Source organism: Stenella coeruleoalba, assembly GCF_951394435.1.
Source record: "Stenella coeruleoalba genome assembly, chromosome: 1".
Classification (NCBI taxonomy): domain Eukaryota; kingdom Metazoa; phylum Chordata; class Mammalia; order Artiodactyla; family Delphinidae; genus Stenella; species Stenella coeruleoalba.
The window spans coordinates 176,292,794-176,316,889 of NC_137169.1; the positions used below are offsets into that span (position 1 = coordinate 176,292,794).

The 24,096-nt window shown below is 44.9% G+C and overlaps 1 protein-coding gene across 1 annotated transcript in view; it reads left to right on the forward strand.

Annotated features, from left to right (window-relative positions):
• Positions 1–23,866, forward strand: part of STX6 (syntaxin 6) — a 45,333-nt gene extending 21,467 nt beyond the window's left edge. Inside the window, exons 4-8 of the mRNA XM_079920449.1 lie at positions 5,149–5,211; positions 8,375–8,500; positions 9,728–9,834; positions 13,774–13,868; positions 17,714–23,866. Coding sequence (XP_079776575.1) covers positions 5,149–5,211; positions 8,375–8,500; positions 9,728–9,834; positions 13,774–13,868; positions 17,714–17,790 — 468 coding nt within the window. The 3' untranslated portion in view covers positions 17,791–23,866. The remainder of the gene's footprint in view (positions 1–5,148; positions 5,212–8,374; positions 8,501–9,727; positions 9,835–13,773; positions 13,869–17,713) is intronic.
• Positions 23,867–24,096: the final 230 nt, after the last annotated feature.

Here is a 24,096-nt window from a genome sequence, read left to right on the forward strand (position 1 = left end):
CATCCTGAAAGTGAAGGCCATAGCTCTTTACCATCTGCCATGGCCCCAAACAGGATGCGTACCACACAGCTGTTGAGTTCACTGACCATCAGAGCTAACATATACCCCCACACACATATTTTATTAAACAGAAAATTTTTAAACTGGAACTTTAAACCGTGTATTTCATTAAAGTAACGCGTGCTCATTTCAAAGAAAATTAGAAAAATTTTACAAGAGGAAAAAATAGAAAAACCTAAACTCAAAATAAGAAATGTAAACACAAAACTTTGTTGTGTTTTTTTTTTATTTTTGTTGTGTTTTTTACGTAGTTGTGATCATACTATTATGCAGTCATAAGCATTTTTTATTTTAATTTTTAAAATTAAAAGTAATTCATACTATTTTTAAAATGCAGATAATTTTGATTAAGAAAGGTGAAATGTCCCTCCATTCTGTAATTCCACTCCCTAAAAAAAAAATCACAATTTTAAGTATTTTTTCTAGCCATTTTGTAGACATTGAAGTACACTTTTAAAAGAAATGACATTAGTCTGTAATTTTTTTCTATGAAAAAATATTGTGGACATAGTCTTATGTCAGTACAGATATATCTAGACCAGTGCTGTCCAATAGAAATACTAAAATGCAAGCTATCTTTAATTTTCTAGTAGTCATATTTTAAAAGTAAAAAGAAACAGTGAATTTAATGTATTTTTTAACTTAGTATATCCAGAAGATTATTATTTAAACATATAATCAATATAAAAGTAATAGAGATTTTTTGTTAAATTTTTAAAACTTTTTTTTACTAAAACTTCTAAGTCTGGCATATATTTTACGCTTAAGGATATGTCAATTCAGAAGTGAACTTTTCATTGGGGATACTTCATCGCATTTAGAGTTTATAATACAGTTGAAAAGGTTGATTTGCACACCATGTATTTTCCAGACATGTGAAAGTTTTCCAGTAATTGAATTTAAATCCAAATTAATTAAAATTAAATAAAATTAAAAATTTAATTCCTCAGTTACACTGGCTTCATTTCATGATTTCAATACGTAACCGTAATTGGCTAATAGTTATTGGATAGAGTAGATTTAGATTATCCTTTTTAATGGTTGCATACTTTATCAGTCCCCACAATGACCCTATAAAATATTATACAGAAGAAACAGGCACTTAGAAAAATTGAGTAATTTGCACAACTTTGCATAGTTACTAAAAAGCGTAACTAAGCTTGAACCCAGGTCTTTGACATGAAAGACTATGCTCTCAACCTCTTCTCTAACCTGGTTCTATTATGATCTGTTTGATCATTGACCCTATTGGTAGATATTAGGTGGTTGTTAATTTTTGGCAATTGTAAATCATACTTCAGGAACCATCTTTGTGAGCATACCCTGAATATTTAAGTACTAAAAAGTTCAATGAAAATGCACATTTAAAACATTGGTTAATATTTTCAAAGTATCTTGCAAAGAGACCTTATCAATGATATTTCTAAAAGCAGAGTGCAGATTCCGTGTTCCTTAATACCTATATCAACACTAAGTAGTGTTCATCTTTTTCATCTTTCCCAATCTAACTGGGAAAAATATCTCTTAACTTGCACTTCTTTGATTATTAATGGGTTAGTGCATCTTTTCATGTTTGATCATTTGTGTTTTTCTGTGAATTGTCTGTTCACCGAACTCTTTCTAAGTGTAATGTCTAGTGCACGATATTACATTGTGTATAGGTTTACCGTAAGTTACTATTCCCTTGTTTGGATATGATGCTTATTTCTACTTTTCTTTCATATTCTAAATAACACTGCAGTTTACATCTTTGCATATCTGTTTCAGTTTATATTTTCTATCATTTCCTTAAAATAAGTCCTATTAGAATTACTGGGTCAAGGCAGTGGATATTTGTTACAAATATCAAAGCTCTTAATGCAAAATGCCAAATTTATTTTCAAAGGGTTGGTCTAGTTTACCTTCCAGCCATTGTTCAAGAGCAGTAGTTTTCTTTTAAACATTTTTATTAAGTTATAATAGTACAGAAAAGTGCATGCACCCCAAATATACAGTTTAAAGAGTTTATAAACTGATCCCAACCATGGAAGCAGACCCAGAAGCATTCCAGAGCATTCCCAGCACCCCCCAGAAGCCCCCTTGTGTGCTTTTACAGTCATTACTGCCCCCCTCACTGTCCTACCTTCTAACAGCAAAAGCACATTCTACAGACAGTGTTCAAAGTTCAACTGGAACTTCAAAGTCACTTTTTCCATACATGTGGGCTGATATTTTTATTATGCAAGTAATGTTCATTATTTTTTAAAAGGCTACTGTAAAATGTATTAAATGCATTTAAAAAAAGCATATATTATCCCACCAGTGAACAATTCAGATATTTGCTTTGTGTAGTTATTAATATATATTAAATAAATGGGATTGTACTATTCATATTGTTTGAATATCAGAATATCATCTTAAACTCCAATTTAATTGATAATTAGAAAAGGAATCCTGCAGTCCAGGAGATAACAGCATAATGGTCTCCTTTGAAGGCTTCTAGAATTTGTGGGGATCGAAGCTTCTCGAACAGTTTCTCACCTGGGAGACTTGTTAAACTGTTCCTTAGAGTCTGACTTAGTAGGGCTGGGTGGGGTCCAGGGACCTGTATTTTTAACAGCACCTCAGGTGACTGACTCAGGTAGATCTCAAACATTTAAGAAACATGGCTTATATCACTAAGTTTCCCTTGTTTTAAGTGTACCAATACCTCCATTTTTATGGTGAATACTTTTTTTACTAAGTAAATTTTTCTCAGTTTCTGTGGGTGGCTTTATATATATATATATATATATTTTTTTTTTTTCTCTTGAGGTTTGTGAACAGATAAAATTTAGAATTTATGGGTCAGCCGGACCCCAGGTAGAGCACCCTCAGAAATCCAGTGGGTGAACGACACCCTACTTGCCCAGTGTCATTTCCAAGGGCTCACATACCCTCTTGTTGAAGGCCTCCAACGTCAGGGCACTTGTTCCTAGAGGCACCTTTCCCATCGTGGGCAGTACTTTAATGTGTGGCAGTAAGATGATCTCTTTACTTCTGCTTTGCTTAATTGCCAACATTTTTCCCACAGAATAACCAAAGTGATCTTTTAAAACATGAACCAGAATACGCCATGGCCCTGCTCAAAATATTTTAGGGGCTTTCCATTGCCTTAGAGCAGGGGCCTGCAGTCTCTGGCCTATGAGATCTAAGAATGGTTTTACCTTTTTTAAAGGGTGGTTAAAAAAAAAAATCTGACAAAGGCTGAATATTTAATATCTACTCCTTTACAGAAGAAGTTTGCCAACCACTGCCTCGGAATAAAATCTAAGCAGCCTGAAGGCCCTGCGTGTTTTGGCCAGACGTGTCTTACATCCTCCCTCCGACACCCAGCACACAGTGGCTCCTTCAGACAATCGGGCCTTCCTTCTCAAAAGCTAAAGCATTGAGCCTTTCCTGCCTCCAGGCTTTTGTGCTTGCTGTTTCCTCTGCCTGGAATTCTCTGCCCTTGCTCTTTCTGTGGTGGGCTCATTCTTGGCCCTCAGGTCTCGATCAAGTGTCACCCCCATCTTTCTAAAGTGGCGTTCACCCACTGGATTTCAGCCCCGTTGACTCCCTTCCTTCCCCAAATGCACGTCATCCTGTTGAAGTGTGTGTGTGACTGCTGTTTGCCTCTTGTCCACCATGATGTGAACTCCGTCAGGCAAGGACACTGTCTGTATCGTCACTGCTGTGCTCTGGCACACGCTGGGCATCAGTCGGTATTTGCTGAGCGAGAGATCAGGCAGTTTGAAGGTTGCAGCAAGGTGGTTGTCATTCAGACTTCTCATAGTAGGAATCCGGAAAGCTGTGGCACTGTCTCATCTACCATTCACTTGTCGTGGGTCTTGGAAGAAGTTTTTTAAAGCCTAATACTTCAACATTTGCACCTCTAAAATAGCCTGCTTGCCAACAGGAAATTATAAAGTATTTTGGCATCCTTTTTTTTTTCAAGAAAAATTGTATTATAATAATCATGTACTCAGCTGAAATTATTTTAAAGTATATTGGGTTGTAGTTAAATATGATGCAAATGGCTCATATTTAATAAAGTGTTTTATTTTTAAAATTTTTGGCTGCATTGGGTCTTTGTTGCTGCACGCGGGCTTTCTCTAGTCGCAGTGAGCGGGGACTACTCTTCGTTGTGGTGCGCGGGCTTCTCATTGTGGTGGCTTCTCTTGTTGTGGAGCATGGGCTCTAGGCACACAGCTTCAGTAGTTGCGGCACACAGCTTCAGTAGTTGTGGCACATGGGCTCAGTAGTTGTGGCTTACGGGTTCTAGAGCGCAGGCTCAGTAGTTGTGGCACTCGGGCTTAGTTGCTCCGTGGCATGTGGGATCTTCCTGGACCAGGGCTCGAACCTGTGTCCCCTGTATTGGCAGGTGGATTCTTAACCACTGCACCACCAGGGAATCCCCAAGTGTTTTTAGATTAAGTAATTCATTTTTCTTTGCATACAAAATTATTTTTGATACCACTCTGGAAAATACTGGTGTTAGAAATAGTCTATACTTCACATGAACGCAACTCAAATAAAATACGTTACCTGTTTATCACTATTTGAAAATATTCTCTGGCATGTAATGGTAAATATACTTTATCATAAAGTGCATGGTTTTTTTTACATGTATTATACTTAAAGATGCTAGCCCTTGAACACAGCTTTTGTTTGTATACCTCAGGGTTGCCATTTACTGGCTATGTGACCTTGAGAAAGTATCTTAGTCTTTCTAGATCTTAGTGTCCTCAATTGTAAAATGAAGGTAATACCAGCTTCACAGGGGCATTGTGGAAAGTCAGTGATCATACGTGTACATGTTTAACAGTGTTTCCGGCCTATGGTAGGTACCCAGGAAGTACTTTCTCTTTCCTCATATTTAAATTTAGTATCCAGGTTACTTCTTTTTAAGGGCATGTCCTTCTCTTTATTTCCTTTATTTTTGAGACTGAAAATAGAAGTCAAAGAATGCTGTATTTTTGTTTAAAAATTAATAATAAATTATGCATATTTTGCTAGTGTGCAAAATATTAACCATGATTTTGTTTAAGGATGTTCATTTGTTTTCTGGTGTTCTATTTATCTCATTAGGACATGAAGGATCAGATGTCAACTTCATCTGTGCAGGCATTAGCTGAAAGGAAAAATAGACAGGTGGGTAAATGTCAGAATATACAGTATCAATCAAAGAAAATACAGAGATACTTGGAATTTAAAAATTCTGACTTCGTGTATCATGTATTCAGGCAGAAGACCTTGTGCGCTGAGCCCGTAGTGATGCTGGCAGGCAGCCTCGCCTCCGCTCCCCTCCCTCACACCCTCTGGTTTCCCCCTCTGGGCTCCGGTTGCACCCTCTGCGTACCTTAGAGCCTTTGCTCCAGGCCATTTATTCTGCACCTGTTGCGCGTATTCCGTGTACCAGGCGCTCTGTTAAGAGCTGTAATTGCTTACTTTCTCTGCTGGACCTCAAGCTCCTTTGTGAGTTAGGAGGGATGGTGTCATGGTCTTTTTTCTTTTTTTTTATTCTTTTTATTTCTAGCTGCTATTACATTGCCTGTGCATAGAACTCACTAGACATTTAATGATTGAAATTTTATGTAAAGCATTTGAGGAAACTTAAATGTGTGTTAATTTAATGTGTGTTAAATCTTTCACCATTTTAAGTATCTTTTGTTTTTTTGATGTGAGGTCCAGTTTTTATAAGTTATTACAAATAAATTATGAAACCTAATTTCAGAAACCAAAGCCCAGATATTGACACATCAAAAATAAAAGCTACAGGAGACCCAGTCCTTGAATTTATTAGACTGTTAACTCAAGAAATCAGCTCGGCATTTTTTTTTTTTCAGTACACGGGCCTCTTACTGCTGTGGCCTCTCCCGTTGCAGAGCACAGGCTCCAGATGCGCAGGCTCAGCGGCCATGGCTCATGGGCCTAGCCGCTCCGTGGCATGTGGGATCTTCCCGGACCGGGGCACGAACCCGTGTCCCCTGCATCGGCAGGCGGACTCTCAACCACTGCGCCACCAGGGAAGCCCAGCTCGGCATTTTTAACTAACTAGGAATCAGTAGTTTATGATGTAAATGCTCACTTTATACCTGTAGGTGTTTCTTGACCCACTTAATTTTGAAAACAAGTATTATAAAAGCTTGAAAAGGGGAGAGGACTCTCTAAATACCACCTAACTTAATCCTGTTTCCTTTCCCTGCACCTCATTTTCCAAGTCATTGTTTTTTTCTTCCCATTTACCCTCCTTGCTCTTCTCAGTGCAGCTAGGAAAGCCATTAGCTAGCCATCCCGTCTGGCACTAACTCTTAAGAGAAGCTAGTGAACGGCCGCAGGCTGGCCAAGTTTTGGAGTCCCCTTTTCGTTTCTGCTTCAGCTTACAGAAGTTGAGTGACAGTTACCTGAAGTATCAGTAGTTTCGACAGTGAATAGTAACACCTATCCTCTATTACTTCTATTTGTATTTTTATTCTCTAGATAGTATATTTAAACTAACATAAATAAGTAAAATGTGTGTTTATACGTAGCCTTTCCAAGTATGGCTGGGAATTTTGTTTTGGGCGGTGAGTAAAATGTCTCCGAGTCACAGGGTTTCAAGGAAGAGCGGGGCCAGGGTTCTCTAAGCACTCACACAGACACAGTCCACCTCGATTCTTCATCTAGCACCAGGTGCTCCTTGCTTAGCCAGGACCTCCTGCTCTGGCACCTACACACAGGCTGGTCCTTGGTGCTCTGGGCCCTTTATCTTCTTTCCCACTAACCAGACTCCTGGAGGTCAGACTGAGGAAATCTAAACTGCCTCACAATAAAGCACAGATGACTCTTAGCAGCATGACGTATGTCCACCCAAGAGTGGACCATAGGTAAGCTAGAAAAAATAGCCCTGACTGTGACCCCGGGAGCTCCAGTTCTCTGCCCATAGCCTAATGATGCACTGTAGCCTTTCTCTGACCTTGAAAAAATTATCACTAGGCCCCAGTATCCTCCATAGAGTCCTTAGAGCCTTCTCATCAGAACGAGCAGGACCTTTGAAATCTTGACAGCCCTGCAACCAGTTTGGAGCAGAGCCATCCCCAAAAAGCCTTGGGTCTGCCTTATACCAGAGACAGTTACCATCCAGACTCTTGACTGAGACCCTGGGCTGCTGGAAGCTCTCAGGCCTCCGGATTTTCTTCTCATAACTGCCTCAGAACCATCCTGAGCTTCCTTGAACTTAGCCTCAGGTGTGGCCATTTGACTGAATTCACATCTGAAAGTCAGGTGAGGCTAATGTCAACATTGAGGGGCTATGGGAGGGCTTTTCAGACAGAACTAAGTAGTCAGGTAGGCTTTTAACAGTTCCAGAGCTAAAAAGTACCTGGAGAGAAGATCTGACAGCTCTTCAAGGAAGAAGAATCCTATTCGCCAGCGTCTTCCGATTCTTTGTGCAGGGCTGGTTTGAGCAGTACTTTGGCCAAGTCAGAAAGGCTTGTGGGCATTCCAGGCAGGGCCAGCTCACATTGCTGGCTGGCCTCTTCAAGGAAGGAAGACATTCCCAAACTTATCCTTTTCTGGCTACAAACTTCCTCAAATTCACACTGAGAAACCTGACCCTGGCATCTGGGGGCCCAGGTCGAGAACTGACTTCAGGGCCAACGCTTGCCTGGGTCATCAGGGTCACGCACCCGCTGTGACTGTGCTGCCTGGTGAAGCAACCCCCAGTTCTGTCTGGGAAACCTGCAGCCTTTTAGTTCACCTGAAGGGCATTGGGATTTATCTGTGGGTTACATTGAATACACATTGATGGTTCTTGCGCCTTCTGTGTGTGAGGGGCTGTGACTTAGCTGCTTGTCATTTTAGGGAACGCTTTCCTCCCCCCTCCCAAAAACCAAAACTTCCCTGGGTCATACTTAAATAGAAAGGACTCTAGCTGTCTGGAATCAGTTAGACTAGAACCTACAACAGGTCTCTGGTGAACTTCCAAGGGTGCTAGGAAGAGCTGGCCCACAGAAACCAAGTGCCTTTAGATCCACAAAGCAGTACACAGATGGGTGTTTGTTGATTTCAAGTTGACACTTATTGGCATTTTAATGGGACAGAGCCCATTTGTGAGTCCTGTTGGGAGAGCTTGGAAATAGAGAGTACCCTTCCCGGCATTCCTTAAATTGTACCCCACAGGCACTACCCTACACCACTACATAAAAGGCTGACCCCAGGGAGGCCAGCTTATGAGCACTGGGAGAAATCTTTGTATCATGGTGATGGGGTATTTGTTCAGAGATAGTAATGGTTTGTTTCTTCTGCCCTGCTGCCCCCTGCCCCACTCTCACAGGCCCTGCTAGGAGACAGTGGCGGACAGAACTGGAGCACTGGAACGATGGATAAATATGGGCGCCTTGACCGGGAGCTCCAGTTGGCCAATTCCCATTTCATCGAGGAGCAACAGGCACAGCAGCAGGTACCTGAGAACCACCAGCCAAGCACAGGGAGGTGGGAGGCCAGGTACCTCCCTCCCCGCTCCTCTGCCACCCCGGGGGGCTTGACAGGCAGGATGGACCAGAGCTCGCCCTGCAGCTGCCTGAGTCTACCTGTGTGATGATTGCATATAGAAAGGCTGTTTAAAACGTCCTTCAGAGCATGACAGTTTCCAGAGAACCAATCTTGATTAGATTTCTTAGGACAAGCAGACCAGACACCCGAAACTGACAGAGGAGGCCATTGATTTAAAAACACAGCAGCCTCTTCCCCAGCCTCCACTTCTGTGCTGGGCTTTTTGTTCATTTCAACAAAGGCACTTCGAGAAAAATTCAGTCCTTGTTTTTTCATTGAAATTTTTGGTTCCATTATATATAAAAATGATTGCTTTGGTGGAGGTTAAGGGGTAGAAGGAAAGTGAGGTTGATTACACTTGTATTGTTGCTTTTGATATGTAGTTGTATTAATAAAAGGAAGCTAATAATAAAGTATCTGGGGATTTGAGGATTATCCATCAAAACTACTGGTTCTTGAATACTGTGTTTTATATATTCAATGTAGGTTATGTGTTCTTTTGTTGTTCTTCTATTAGCATGTCTGTTTAACCATTTGTCTACTTACATTGCTATTAACCAAGCACACTTTTTTTTTTTAATAAAAAGGCGACTACAACACAGTTAAAAGTAACTATGGCTCTGAAGTTGTCTGCTTGCTGTCACAGAGCCTCCTCTAGTTGTCCTTGAGGAGGGAGCAAAGGACTCTGTGTGCGTAGTTTTTCCACATCTAGAGATCTGCCAGACTTTCTCTTGTAGTTAAGCTGTGGCCGGCTGTTGCCGATTGAGACCTTGACCCTGGCAGCGGGCTTCCTCTTCCCAAGCGTCCCCATGTGTCTGTGGTCACTGCACAGGTGCTTTCGGCCATTGTCTGTCCCTTGCTGGACTTCAGCCAACCAGGGTAAATCTCTCTGGGTGGTTTCAAGCCCCGCTGACTGCTCACAAGCTGGATCAGCAGGGGAGATCAGTAGCTTTACAACCCAGCCTTTTGAGCAGCGTGTTCTCCGAGGCAACGGTCTGGTCCTTTGATTTCTGGGCTTTGCTTCTGAATGTGAATTGTCCCGAGTTGGCAAGGAAGCTAGCAGCTGCTAGAGTGCTGGGCTTGGAACCAGGTAAGATGGATTTTAATTGCTGATTTCCCATTTCTCTGGCACCAGCTGATCGTGGAACAGCAGGATGAGCAGTTGGAGCTGGTCTCTGGCAGCATCGGGGTGCTGAAGAACATGTCCCAGCGCATCGGAGGGGAGCTGGAGGAGCAGGCAGTGTGAGTACCGAGATGCCCCTCTTGCCGCAGAGAAATGGCGGGAAAAGCCGTCTTAAGGACCCGTAAAGAGCCTGACAGTTACATGGCTAGTAAAACCAAAAGCTATTTTGCTTATAGCTGCATCTTTATTCTGTTTCACAGAATGGCCTCTCCAAAAGAAGCGAATCTGTCAGATACAATTTTCAACAGGGTTTAGGCAAAGTTATTAACATTTTTAAACACCTGCAAAAACAGGAACAAATTCCTCCAAGCAGGTATTTGAAGTATTGTTGTGAATGGGAATGTGAAACTGATACGGCTGTGTAAGCTCTGTGGAGATTTTTGTCCCAAAGAGGATAGGACACGGGCTAACTTAACATCCCATGCCTCTCCCACTACATTCAACTGGACTTTCTGCTCTGTATCTTTAATTTTAATTTTATGGGGAAAAAAGTATCAATTTAATTCCAACTGATAAAAAATTCTTCCCCCACAAAAAGAAAAAGAAGAAAACGCAAGAAAATATAACTGGACTTGTTTTTCCTTAAGAACAATCTCTTTGTGCACTCCTTAAGTATGACACCAAAAACAGCATTCTTAAATGCTACCATATATATGTAATACCTTTACCATTTCACAAATACGTTTTCTGAAAAAAATAATCGTTCCACTAGGATATTTCAGAAACTCTCCTACCTCGATTTTGTGTTCAACATTATGGATTCATTCATTACAAATTCAAATTGGGCATCTTGTTCTACTGGAAGGCCCCTGGGTATCCACAGAGGAGCCCAGAGAATAGACAGTGTCCCTGCCATCAGAGTTTACTGGTCACTGGATGGAACAGATGTTGCATAAATGGTGCAAGTCGTTAAGTGATGACAGAAGTGGAGGGCTAGGCTACCGCGGTAGGGGATGCGTGGTGCCTTGAGGGCCCTAATAGCCTGAACTGCAGACCTGACTCAGTCTAAAGTCCCTGAGAAGAGAAGAGAGGTTTAACTGGGACCAGAAGGATGAGTAGAAGGTAGCCAGGTGGGGTGAGACTGGGTGGGAGAAGCGGGGGAGAGGGGAGGGCCTACCGGAAGGAAGAAAGAGCCCTGTGACGATTTCAGGGTGAAAAAGTGCACAGAACAGAGAGGTTTAGTGTGTCTAGAGCATGGGGATTGAGAGGGAGGTTGCAGAAGTGAAGTCAGGGAGGCAGAGAACAGATCAGGGAAGGCCCTAGAAGCCATGTTAAGGAGTTCGGACTTTTTATTCAAAGGGCAGTGGGAAACACAGCCCCAGCGAAGGTTGTGTTAGTAATGCCGTGGTCAGGTTTATGTTTTGGGGGAAGCCCATCGTTCTGTGGTTTAGATGATGAAGCACGGTGGAAAAGACTGGAAGCAGGGAGACCAGGTCAGAAGCTGGCGGAATAAGAATCTAGGCATGCAGTTTAATTTGTCTAAAATGCATTCTTACCCTCAAATGTATTGTGGGGATGGGAAAGGACGAATTACTTGAGCAGTTTCCCTGGTTGGGTAGAGGTAGAGCCTGGCAGACTTCTGGTTACAGATGGTGAACTGAACACAACCTCTTATCTCTGCTTTTTCTCTAAAGTCCACTAGAACAGGAACAGAGGGAATTTTTTTTTTTTTGGCGCACACGGGCTTCTCGCTGCTGTGGCCTCTCCCGTTGCGGAGCACAGGCTCCGGACGCGCAGGCTCAGTGGCCATGGCTCACGGGCCCAGCCGCTCTGTGGCGTGTGGGATCCTCCCAGACCGGGGCACAAACTCGTGCAGACTCTCAACCACTGAGCCACCAGGGAAGCCCAGGAATTTTTTTTTAACGGCATAAAATCTATGGGGACATAGAGCTTGGAATAAGAAGCAATGACCTTTACATTTTAGATACTGCAAAATAGATGAATGGTTACTGACTCAACAGACCTGAGAAAGCCCAATCTTCGGCTAGCCAGAGGGGAGAGCCAAGGAGCGGTGTGATTCATGCCCCAAACCCCCGAGCTGGGAGAGGAGCGTTTCCTCACTTATGATAGTGTAAACCCTGAATGTTGACCTTATCAAACTGTGACCCAGTTATATTGGAAGGAAGGAAGGGGCAAGAGAAGTGGGAAGGATGCTGATGTGGGGTATGGAATGGGAGGAGGGCCAAGCCCTAGCTTTTCATTGTGCGGAGTCAGCAGGGTCGGGATACTGAGGTGCCAGCGTGTAGCTTCAAAAACTGGAGAAAAAGCACCGAGAGAACAGTGCGAGGGGCTGAAAGCAGTGGCCCTCGGGGATGCGAGACAGCTGTGTTTTTTTATAAGAGGCCTTGTAGGTCTGTTTAGCTCTACAAACCGTGTATGTGTATAACTCTAATAAAAATAGTAAGTAAATTAAAAGGAAAAAACATGGGTCTTGGACTTAGACCTCTGCTGTCCAGTACAATAGCCACCAGCCATCAAGTACTTGAAATGTGGCCAGTCTGAACTGAGAAGGGCCCTGAGCGTAAATGCATACCAGATTCTGAAGACTTAGTATGAATAAAATGTAAAATTACATGTCAGAATGATAATTTTTAGGTATATTGGGCTAAATAGGTCGTTAAAATTAATTCCCCCCCCCTTTTAATGTGGCTACTAAAAAATATTAAGCGGCATATGTGACTCACATTGTATTTCTTTTGGACAGTGCTGAGTTAGTTGGAGCTGGGCTAGAAACTTGGTTAGTGGGTGGTTAGTGGGTGTACTTGGGCTGGAGGTTGGATGACTTACCCATTTTTGTCTTCAGTAAGAAAAGTAGCTCAGCATTTGGCCCTGCCCGGATAGGTCTGCCAGCTGCAGGGCCCAGATGCTACCAGGATCTAAAATGAGCTACAAATGTTTTAATTTGAAAATTCAGGTAAGGGACAAAGGCTTGTTTATTTAGTTGTCAACATGGAGTTTATTTAATGATTGACTTAATGAGGAGTTGGTTGCCGGAATCCTGCAGGGCTCTCAGGTGCCTCATGTGGGCACAGCCCAAGACCAGTAGTTCTAGCTGCCCTTGATGCTGCCAGGGGAATAAAGCGTGGTTAATAAGCCCGCCGGTGCTAATTGGTGTGTCACGTTCCAGCCTCAGGATAATCACATATTAATCTTAAGTTGAAAAGTCTGGAATGCTTAGTAATTTATGAAATTAAACACCGTTGGTATAAGTATTTTGGTGTCTTCTTTCCCACCTGCACCTTGGACAGCAGCCAGTGTGAGCTTGTCCTCTGTGGGTGTAGATGAGGTGCACACACTGTCAGGAACTCAGCCCTGAGGCCGCCAGCTTTATGCTAAAGCATAGGGTGCCTTAAAGGAGGTGCTTATTTGATCAAAGTGTATTTCTTAACTCACACTGCTGTAAAGTGCTTTGTGTATGACAGGAACCCTGGCAGGGAAGCTGCGCTGATAGGATTGCCCCATTTTACAGATAAGCAAACAGGGTCCCTTGTCCAAGGAAGCAAGTGGCAAAGCCTGGTTGTCTGGCTTCACACCGCGTTCCTTCTGCTACACTGCACTGCTGCTGAGTTTGTATTATTGTATGGTCAGGTCCACACTGGCCTTGTCTGCAATTCTGAAATCTAGAAAGCTCTAAAAAATTCAAAATTAAAAAAAATTTTTCAGCAAACTCATGTTACAGAAAAACCTAACCTGAACTGACTGCAGCTATGATTCCTCATAGTTTTCTTTGCAGAAATAGTAACTTGTGTGTTTGATTATGGGGACTGTCCCAGACCCTGCTGGGGTCTTAGCTAATACACAGTGTATGTAACTTACTACTTCTTTAAATTTCCAAAGTTCTGAAATCAAAAACATACCTTGTCCTAAGGATAAAAGACTGGGGGCTTGACCCCAACGTTGCCTGTTGGATGTTTGCTAAAACTGAGGCCCAGATCCATGGCCAGTGTATCTGGAGACTGTGCTGACCAGCTGCCTCCTGCGTCTGCTTGTCTTTCTAGTATGTTGGATGATTTCTCTCACGAGTTGGAGAGCACTCAGTCTCGGCTGGACAATGTGATGAAGAAACTTGCAAAAGTATCTCACATGACCAGTGGTATGTATGCGCTTTTAAGCTCGAGAATTCTTACTAAATTCTAGAGACACAGTCTAGGGGGTCTCTCACAGGTGTGCCCATTCAGATCCCTTTCCTCTGGCACATTTTTCTCATGCTTTGGGGTCAGAGAGTAGAAGACCAGCACGCACGGGCTTTGTCTCCTGCTCGTGGCCTTCACCTGGGAAGTGCCTTTGTGGTCCGCACCGTGCAAGGCTGATGGTGTCGGATGACGTTCCTTCTGGTGGAGTAACTTTCTTTACAATTACAAAATCCTTCCTTTTTTTTTCCTATTTCCTTGCCAAAATAGGGAATTCATTTTAAAACAGTAATTAAGAGCCAGTTACTGTTTCTCCTGGACTGACTTTTCACCGAAAGAAAAACCTCTACCATTTCAGAATAAGATGGCCTTGCAGATCTCATTTAAACTGTTTTTATTTAAATTTGTAGTAAACTATTCCAGCAAATTTGCACCAGGCTGGAGATAAAGAAGCAACATTTTTCAAATTAGTTACTGTGTAGGAAGATGTTTTCCAGTGACTATTCTTTTTGTTACTACAACCCATCTTCCCTATTATATGAGAAATAGTACCTTTTTAAGTCAAAAGAAAATCCAGTATCTTTTTTTCCCTTTATTTGTGGGAGTCTCCGGGTGAAGGGAGGAACTGAGACATTCTTCAAGGTCATTGTGAGGATTAAATGAAATAATAATTAGTATACAAGCGTTTAAGGGTGTCTCTCATGTATTAGTACATAGTAAATGTTTGTTTGAAAAAAAATAAAGGATAAGACAGTTGGAAGATGGCCCTGGGGGCAAAGGACCTGTTATATTCAAGACAAAGGGAAGCTCCTAGCTTCCCGGTTTCCTTCATTCTCTCCAGGGGCAAAATCTTCATGCTTCTAGCAGGCTCTTCATTGCCTGCGGCAGGCACCAGCTTAGTTCATCTTCCACACACCTAGAGGGAGGTTTGCAAAGTCCTCTCCTGCTTCCCTCTGTTCTCTCCTCTTCCACCCGACCCCTCTTTAAAAAAAAAAAAAGCGTTTTACTGAAGTATTATATAACCAATTTCAACCAGATCTCTCACTAGTTTATGTATTAGTCGCAAAGTCAAGTAGCTACTTCAGCACCAGTTTTGTTTGGAGAAGAGCAGCGGAACAAAGATGCACTGTGTCCTTGTCCCCAGCATTCTGGGTATGAATAATTTAGAAAAGTACTTGCATTGTGATAAGTGTTTCCGTGTGTATAAATAGCACTAGGCCTGCTTATGCCTTCTCCTACTTGCTCCCAGAAGAAAAGTTTGGGGAGCAAAGTAAGAACTTCAGTTATGTTTGTCTAAGAAAGAGAGCCAGGAAACAGAGCCTTTAGCCTGAAAGGCCCTTAGGTTTGGACAGCTTGCCTGTGGGGCTCATTTTAATCTCTGTTTGCTCCCCAGAGAATTGTTCGGGGCCTCCTACTTGGCGGTGTTGGCTTCAATTTGACAGCGAGGCAATTTGTGTTTGTCTCTGTTTTCCTCCATAACTTTTAGGAAAGTTCACTGCTTTTCAACCAAGCCTGTGCATAAAGAGTGTCAAGACACGCTGAAGTTTGATTAGGCAGTAACTAAACGCCCACGCTCCACAGCCCTGCAGAGGCGAGACCTCCCCCCCCCCCCCCCCCCCCGGCCCAGTGCTGGCTGCTTCCTGGGCAGAAATCACCCAAGACGCCATGCTTACTATTTGGAATGACCCAAGAGAGACTAATCTTCTCAATCTCCTGCCCTCAAAAAGTATATTCTTTTGTGTGGATACCAAGGTTTTCTTCCCCTCACTTTCCCAAATTCTGTTGTTCATCTTTTCTCTTTAGGGGAAGAGACTATATTGGGAGGGGGAAAAACCTGTGGAGTCCCCTTTTTCCCCCTGACTTTTTGAGGCAGGTCCTGAGCTTGCAAAAAGCTGGTTTTGTGACTTGAGGTCACAAGAGCCCTTGTGGTTAGTACCCACCCCTTCTGGGGGTAAGTCTGCTAGGGTAACAGCTAGGGGTTGCCCAGTTCATGCTTCCTAGAAGCAACTTAACACTTCAGAGGAAAGTGCATTTAAAAGAGCATTCCTGGGTTGTGCTAGCTTGTGTGATGGCTGTCCTCCTTGATGAAAACCCCTATTTAGTTCAGTTGCAGAAGAGAAAGTGAGTGGAGGTGGGAGGAGGGTTGGGTAGAGGCTGACGGGAAGCTGGTTCAGTATTGGAAATCCAGGTCTGAGATGGCAGGATGCCTTGTTAGGAAGCATTTACCTTGACTGTATCATCCTAGAATATAGACTAATCATTTTAATGAGAGGGCTTTTAAATTGTCATAAACATTTTAAAATAGATGAAAGAATGCTAGGTACTTGAGTTTTCTGGACCACTGAAGTGATAGTTAAACAGATTAATACTATTATCTTTTAATACCATAATCTATTATCTATTACTCTTAAAGGCCAGCTCTGCTTCCCCACACCTTTTGGACTAGTCTTGTTTCAGAAAAGGAACAGATGGACTTGAGGTCTTGACCCTAATCCCCAGTTACTAAGTGAGTTTCTAGCATGTGTGATGGAGAGCAGGATGAGCCACTAGGAAGGTACTTGCTTTACTCACTACTGTTTGGTAGCACTTCTCTTGGCCGGTTCTAAGACTTTGCTGTCCGTGGCATTTAAGTAACTGAAGTACATGTTTTGTGGACTTGGCGCATTGCTTTGTGGAGAGTTCTGCAGTGTATTTTCTTAGATTCAGACCTTTTTATAATGTGATTCTCAGTAGCTCTGGTGTGCGAAAATCTGCAGGCTTTCAAATAAACTTTCGGTGAATCAGTGTATGCACCTTTATATTTCTACTTAAATGGAACTCTTACTTCCAGCAGTTGAGCTGCATTGTCACAGGCTTTATCTCAGCCTGACCCTTTGTGCAAAACAGCAGGGCTCCTCTGTGGAGAGGCTTGCTCTTCCTACATCTGCCCAAGTGAAGGGTGCGTCCTGACGACAGACAGCATCCTGTGCCCCGACTGTGGGCCCGCAGAGGGTGCAAGGGTATTCGTGTTGTGTAGTTTTCCCAGCAGCCCTGAGAGTTAGGGGGACGCAGTCAGGATTGTGGGCGGGAGCCTGTGTGGGCCCTTCTGTCCCTCGGCGCCTCCTTGCTCTCAGCCATTTAGATGGATTCTGGCTACTTTGTTTACTGCACCTGTTCTAAATTGTGAGTAGGGCAGAAAGCTTCAGAAAAGACATCCCACTTTTATTTATAGATAAGCTGTGTCAGTTACTTCAACACAGTTACTGGTTAAGTGATCTTTCTTGCCCAGGGGTGGTGTGAAGTTCATCACCCGTGATCACTGCAGCTTGCTTTTTCAGCTCATTGTTTCCTGAAGTGACCAGCAGTAGCTTTCATCTCCTTTCTATCCTTCCATTGTGCTCATTAAGAAAAGAACATGATTACTGTTTAAATGATTTGATTATTTTGGTGGGAGATTAAAGCTGACGAGCTTTGATCTGTAATACCAATGCCAACATCTTTTCCAGGGATGTGGTAACTGCCAGAAGAGAACTGTGATCCATAGATTTTAATTAGAGACTTGAGACACAAAGCAGGTACTTGTTACAAGGCTGGCTTTCAGGGGACGGGCAGGGTTGTGAATGCACGTGCAGTGCAGGCCAGGAAGAGCAGCGGTAAGAGTCCAGGTGCCCGGGCAGGTTCAGAGCAGCGGTAAGAGTCCAGGTGCCCGCGCAGGTTCAGGGCCTCTGCCCATTCTGTCTGCATCCAGGTGTTGCCTTAAGTTTCCTGTCACTGTATCTTGGGGGACGTCGAGTCCCGGGAGAGCTGACCCTCGTGTCCTGCCTTCCAGATCGGCGCCAGTGGTGTGCCATCGCTGTCCTCTTCGTGGTCCTCCTGGTCGTGCTCATCCTCTTCTTAGTGCTGTGACAGCGTGGCCCCCGGCTCGCTTCCTCCTGCACAGGAACCTGAGGGGAGAGGGAGAAGCAGCGCACGGTGTGCCCGCCCCTCGCGTCCCTCGCCTGGAAACACAGCCTGCGCTGACTTTTCTCTCTGTGACCCCACCATGGAGATCAGGTCCTTCAGCCCAGCTTGGGGAGGGCCGGCGGGAAGAGGAAGTCGACGACTGCACACTCCTGGTGCCCCCTGGCCTGGATCCGAGGACAGCGGGCCCTGCTTTGCCCCCCTGGACCTCGCTCCCCCTGGAGGGCCTTCGAGGAATCCAGAAAAATTCGCAGACTCGGCTCGTGTTGGCTGTTGCTCATTCCATCCGTCTTGGCAGCTCCTCCTGCCCCCCACCCCCGGCTCAGACCCTTCCCCCGCCAGACAGCACGCGCTGGCCCATCCAGGGGCATCCATCGGGGATGTGGGCCCCTGGGTGGGTTTCACATCCTGTCGCGGCAGCGTCCCTTTGCCCCTGAAAGCTGGCGGTTAGTGGGGACAGAGGGCTCGGAAGTACTTTGTGACAGAAGATGCAGTGACTGGTTTTTCAGGGATAAGTGCTAGGGTGAAAGTGCTTCCCCGAGCACAGTTTTTTGTGGTAGGAATAACCAATGGAAAAGAATGAAAAGCACTGGGCTTTGGGGGTGCTGGCAACTTGTGGCTTGAATGGAAGGGAGGACAGGGCAGCAGGACACAGCTGGAGAGGGCGGGTGAGGTCACCAGGGTCAGGCCCTTGCTGGATTCATGTCGCTATCCTACAGCCTCCTCCCTAGAGGTGCAAGTTGCATTTCTAGAGTGACCCTTAGATGAGCAGCTCACGTGAGTGGACTGAGATCCCGAGGTGGTGTCATCGGCAGTTATTTTATTCCTGCAGCACTCTGCCTTGGGGGCTGGGGGGGGGGGCGGGGGCAGCACGTTGATTACATTTACTCAGAAACTATAATGTCAAGAAGGCTAGTTCTGGACCAGATTTTTCTTACCCTGTGAGTGATTGCAAGGATGGGTAGGTGAACTTGGTTCCTTTTTCCCTGAGATGACAGTTCAATTTTATCATCCATTCAAATAACTGAGCCAATCGAAATTTAAATGACAGACACTTCAGTTGGGTTTTAGTAGCTGAAACTGCTGAGACACTGTACCCTTCACGCTTCTGATGACTTTTAAAATGCCTCCCGTGTACACATGTATATAGGATATTTTTATAACCTCCCTGATGAAAACCTAATATTGAAGTAGCAGCTGCGCCCAGAGCCAGCACTTGGCAGTGGAGGCTGCAGGTCTCTCCTCACTATCTTTTTTGCACTTGGGAAGCACAGCAACATCTGGGTAGAGTTCTAGCTTTGACTTCCAGCTCCCCATCTCTTGGGGCCCACTCCTCAGCACGCTTTTTTTTCTTGTTTTGTTTGTATCGTTTGTTTGTGTTGGGCTTTTGTTTTCTGGTGTGAGTGTGTGTGTGTGTGTGTGTGTGTGTGTGTGTGTGTGTGGTTTGTAATGATGTACTTGCCTAGCTAACCTTTGAATTGCACTTTTTAATAAATATTTGTAACAGTTTTTTAAAGAAGGGTATTATATCATGGTAGGTAAGGAAATCTGCCTGTTGATGAAAGCTAAAAGCAGGTTTATAAAACTAAAAGGGTGACTGACATCCACGTTTACACTCAACTCTATGTGACATATAAGTTATTTCTTTTCAAATTAGAAAAAAAAGTGATTATTACAAAGGGCTTCAGGTGTAGGATACTAGATTATTTGTTTTACAGAGTTTTGAGACTTTGTTAAGATAGCCTTCTACAAACTGAGGACAGGGCTGGTCCTTAGATTTGCATTAAAATGTACACGTCTTTTTAAATATCCATGTGGACCTTGTCTCAGTACTGTAATCCCCACTTTCCACGTGACACGAAGCAGCCGGCTTCTTGATGAATTACAGGGTTGCCCTGTTTAAACGCCATGCCATTATCTGGGTGTTACCAGTTTACTGTGCCCCTCGAAACTGACGTGTGTCAGCGGGGCCTGTTGGGAACACGCTGGTCATGAGTGAGTAAGCTTCTCCCCAGGCTTCAGGGACCAAGTTCTGTGACGCCGAGGCTTAACCACTAAGTGTGTGGGGCTCTTTAGAGCCGGCAGGCTCGCTGATTTAAGGTGTTTGCTAAACAGTGGCTGTTGTAGACCAGACTGGGCTGAAGCCGAAGAGGAATCTGTTTAGAAAGAAAAATTGCTTAAAGTCCCGTCACTACGGCATTCTCCCTGTAGGGCCACTGCTCTTTCTGGCCTCGGAGGAGCCGTTCTCCGATAGGCCGCCTCTTCATGTGTTTGTCAGAGCTGCTTGGCCCGAGATGTAACCTCCGGCCTACGTGACCTGATCCTGAGACCCACCCTGTTGTACCAGGACTGAGCAGTCACTACAGACCAGTGTTCACTTGAAGACCATGCCCACGGCCCAGTCAGACTCCAGACTGGCAGAGAGAGCATGCCAGGGGCTTAGGTTTCCTCATCAGTGATCCTGATGCTTTGGGTTCCTTGCAAGTGGTCCCCTGACCCTGAGTGGTGGACTGGGTGGGGGTGGGGGGGCGGAGTGGATGCCCGCGACACCCCTACTAGGCTTAGAGGCACTTCCTGTAGCCGTGGGGCTTTCTCTCTCCTTCAGCCTCTGTACTTCGTGCTGTACTTGTCATTGCTAAAAAACTGGCAGAATATGACGGCTAACAAACAGAAAGAGCTCGACTTCTGTTTCTTGGAAGAGCATTTCTCCTCCACTGGTTTGGTGAGGTGGGGTGTAGAATGGGGTAATGAACCATGGAGAGCATTTGCCAGAGTGGGACTCCAGCTGGAAAAGCGAAATACCTTTAGTTTTTCGTCCTGATTTTTGATCTTGTCTTTGTGAGAACCGTGAAGAATCACAATGCGCTCTGTGTGCCGCTACCGTGTGGCAATTGGAAGTCGCAGCATGTATGTTACATGAGGATCTTCACGCCAGAGTCGGGGGAGAAACTTGGTAACTTGCCCATTATTCTCTGCTTTTAGCCAGAGTTAAACAGACTGATGGGTCTGGTAGCCAACAACTTGGCAACTTCCACTCCTTCTCACCTCGTGAGATTAAGGGCTGCGAAGAAAAATGTAGTCTTAACTCCAGCAGAAATCTGTCTCCGCTAAGTGTTTTACCTTCTGTAAGTGAAGGTGGCAGAGCCAAGATCTTCCTTTTGGTAATTTCCCTGTCAAGTGAGACCATTACCACCTTTCTAGAGAACGCATAGCATTTGAAGATCTCAAACCAACTGATAAATAGGAGTTGTTTTCCCACTCTGGAATTTTGACCATTTGGCGTTACCTTGTACACAGGACAAATTTGTAAACAAAACAAAATTCGGACTGTCTGGAAAGCTGAAGTTCTAAAACACGGAACGCACTACCGTCAGTGCTCCCTCTTCTTCTAACTCTCGTTGGCATTTCTTCCACTCCCAGGTTTTTTAAGATTTTTTTTTTCTTTTTGAAGACTGTTCTTTGTCCATCGAGAGCAGAGAGAAGGTGAAGCCAAAGGGTCCTCAGCCCTGCAGTCAGGTGGCGCTGTCCCCGACCACAGTCGGGACACGAGGACAGGGCCCCGAGGGGCCGTCAGGCGCAGCGGCCTCTTCCTCCAGGGCCCTGCTCGAGGGGCAGCTCAGCCCCTGGGCTGCCCTGGCAGGAGGTGGTAAGACTGTCCTGCCCAGCTCCCATCCTTCACAGAATATGCTTGTGCTGAAAACAAGGAGCTCCTGTCTTGCAAGGCCCGTGTCAGTCTGTTATCTATAAAACATGTGCCGTCCCACCATGTCTGCCTGATAACGCTCACAGGGAGGCTGCTGTCGCGTCCAGAACCCCAGGAGAGTTCTTAGTAGAGAGGACAGCCCTTCAGAGCCTAGGGCGGCACTGTTGTGAACCTGGAGACCGAAGCCGGGTGCCGGGTCCCCCAGGCTAGGGCCGAAGCTCCAAGCTAGTGGACTTCTGGGGTGTTAGCATCCCTGACGGTAGCCTCAGAAGGACTTATGGTCACTTCGCTCAGTAGTCCTCTTGTTCAGAGTTGAAACACTTTCAGCTCCCGCAGCAGACATGGGAGTCACTGGGTGGGTTGCAGTCCAGACTTGGCACCGGGGAGCCTGCACCCTGTCTGGACCAGGCTGACCTCAGTGACATGACGTAGTCTGGTAGTGGCTTGTCACGCTCCCGCCTCAGCCCAGCCACTTGATGTCTTTTGCTTTGGGACAACCACTGGCGCTCCGGTCACGTTGCTGCGATCTCCACGCGCTGAAAGTTCTTTGTTATATGATATTATAAGTCTCTTTACTAGGACAGACGCTTGGGGAGGTGAGGATAAAAGAAAAAGAACTTGGTTTCCCTCCGACATAAGCTAATGTGTTGGCGCTGTCTTCCTTCTGAGGTGACCTTTGTCCAGAAATGCCCTTCCCCGAGGCCGTGCAGATGGGAGCTGTGCTTAGACTGGGATTGTCCGATCACCTGCCCTACTGCCGGGGTTTCACATGAACATTTCATGGTCCTGGTTTGCCAGCTGCAGCCAGACGCTTTGTGAGAAAGTATATTTTACCTTTTTTTTTTTTAAAGGTTATGAGTTATCAAACCCGGAAGCCACTTGATTATCCAGGGGTGTTAGAAATAAGACCACCTGGCTTTGCTGTCTGCTGACCGGAGCTCTTGAGCCTGTTCCCTGGCGGCAGCCCAGCACTCCACTCCAGCCCGGCTTTCCGTCAGCCCCGGGGTGGGACCGAGTTCAGGACGGTTCTTTCCTGCTCTGCAGAAAGTAGGTTCTGGCTGAGACCCTGCTACTGAATGGGAATTGTGACGCCACAGTTAGTCGGTTCCGGGAGAGACAGCCGTCCTAATCCTCAGGTAGATAGTGCGTCTGTGCCCTGTTGTCTGTGCGAGGTGAGGAGAGGCCAGGCAGGTGTCCCACTAATAAGTTACTGGAACTGCTCTAAGTGCCATGTTACGACGTCCTGGCTGACCCAGGCTGGGAGAACGCGCAGGGTTGGGGGGTGGCCTGGAAACCCGGAAAGGGCCAAAGAAAGCAAGCTGTAAATGATGATGGATTTGGTTTTTGTAAGTGGAAGTAAGCTTTCACCGGCTCATTTGTAATAAATTAATGTAATTAAAAACAGTGTGTAATACGTGGCAGTGCTCAGCAGGACTAAACGATTGTTTTTTCCTTTCAAAGATAAATAACCTTACGGCGTTTTATTTTTAATTAACTAGAAGGTACAAACAAAAGAAGTGAGATCAAGGATTAGAAATGCAAAACGCCGTGGTGATTTCCAGATGGTGCTCTCCCCGCACCCAACACGAGAACGGTGCCAGAGCCCTGGTGCCAGCAGTTCACAGCCCCGCTGTGGGTAGAGCTTGCTTCCTGTATGCAGTGGGTCTCCAAGTGTGGTGTGGGACCGTCAGCGGCGGCGGCATCCCCTGGTAACTTGCTAGAAATGCAGATTCGCGAGCCCCGCCCCAGACTCACAGACTGGGGTGGGGTGAGTGGGCTGTTTAACAAGCCCTCCAGGGGATTTGATGCACAGTCAAGGGTGCGAACCACTGCTTCTGCATCGTGGAATTTAGGCTACAGTAAACCACCCCTGTAAAATGAAACAGCTTCATGGCCTTCATTGTAATCCTGACATTAAACAAATGTTGATGACACTGTAAACTTGAAAACTTAAAAAAAAACAAAAACGTGTTTAAAAAAGCCTCAACTAGCTATCCTTAAAAGTGATATTTTTACACCCTTAAGTTTATCAGTAATGTTTCTTACTTCTACTCTTGAAATCATGTTACAACTGCATAAAGACTACTGTTCAGTATTAAAGAGAAATGGAGAGACCATGAACTTTGTCCTGGTTTTTGATTTGGTTGGTTTTTATTTTTAGTTCTTTTCATACCGAAACAGAGCTCCCTCCCCTCCTTCCATCCCCATTAGTAAACATGGATACGTGCATATGTCTGGGGTGGGAAAAGTTTGTGCCTGGTGGAAGATGTGAATTCTAAACTGTTTTCTCCGGCTGAGTGCGTTATATGAATTCTTAAACCCCCAAGCAGCCATACTATTCCTTTCCAATATCATACGACACAGTTTCAGTTGGAATGAGGCACCTGAGGGAGCAGAGAGACTAGAACACAAAGGAACTGAGTCCCGTATTTCCCTCTTGCCGAAGTGTTAACCAACAAGGATAGTGCCCATCCCAGCTGGTAGCTCTGCGGGACAAGGCGACCGGGCTACGTGAGCTCCTTAAGGGCAGGGATCTTCCTCATTCCTCT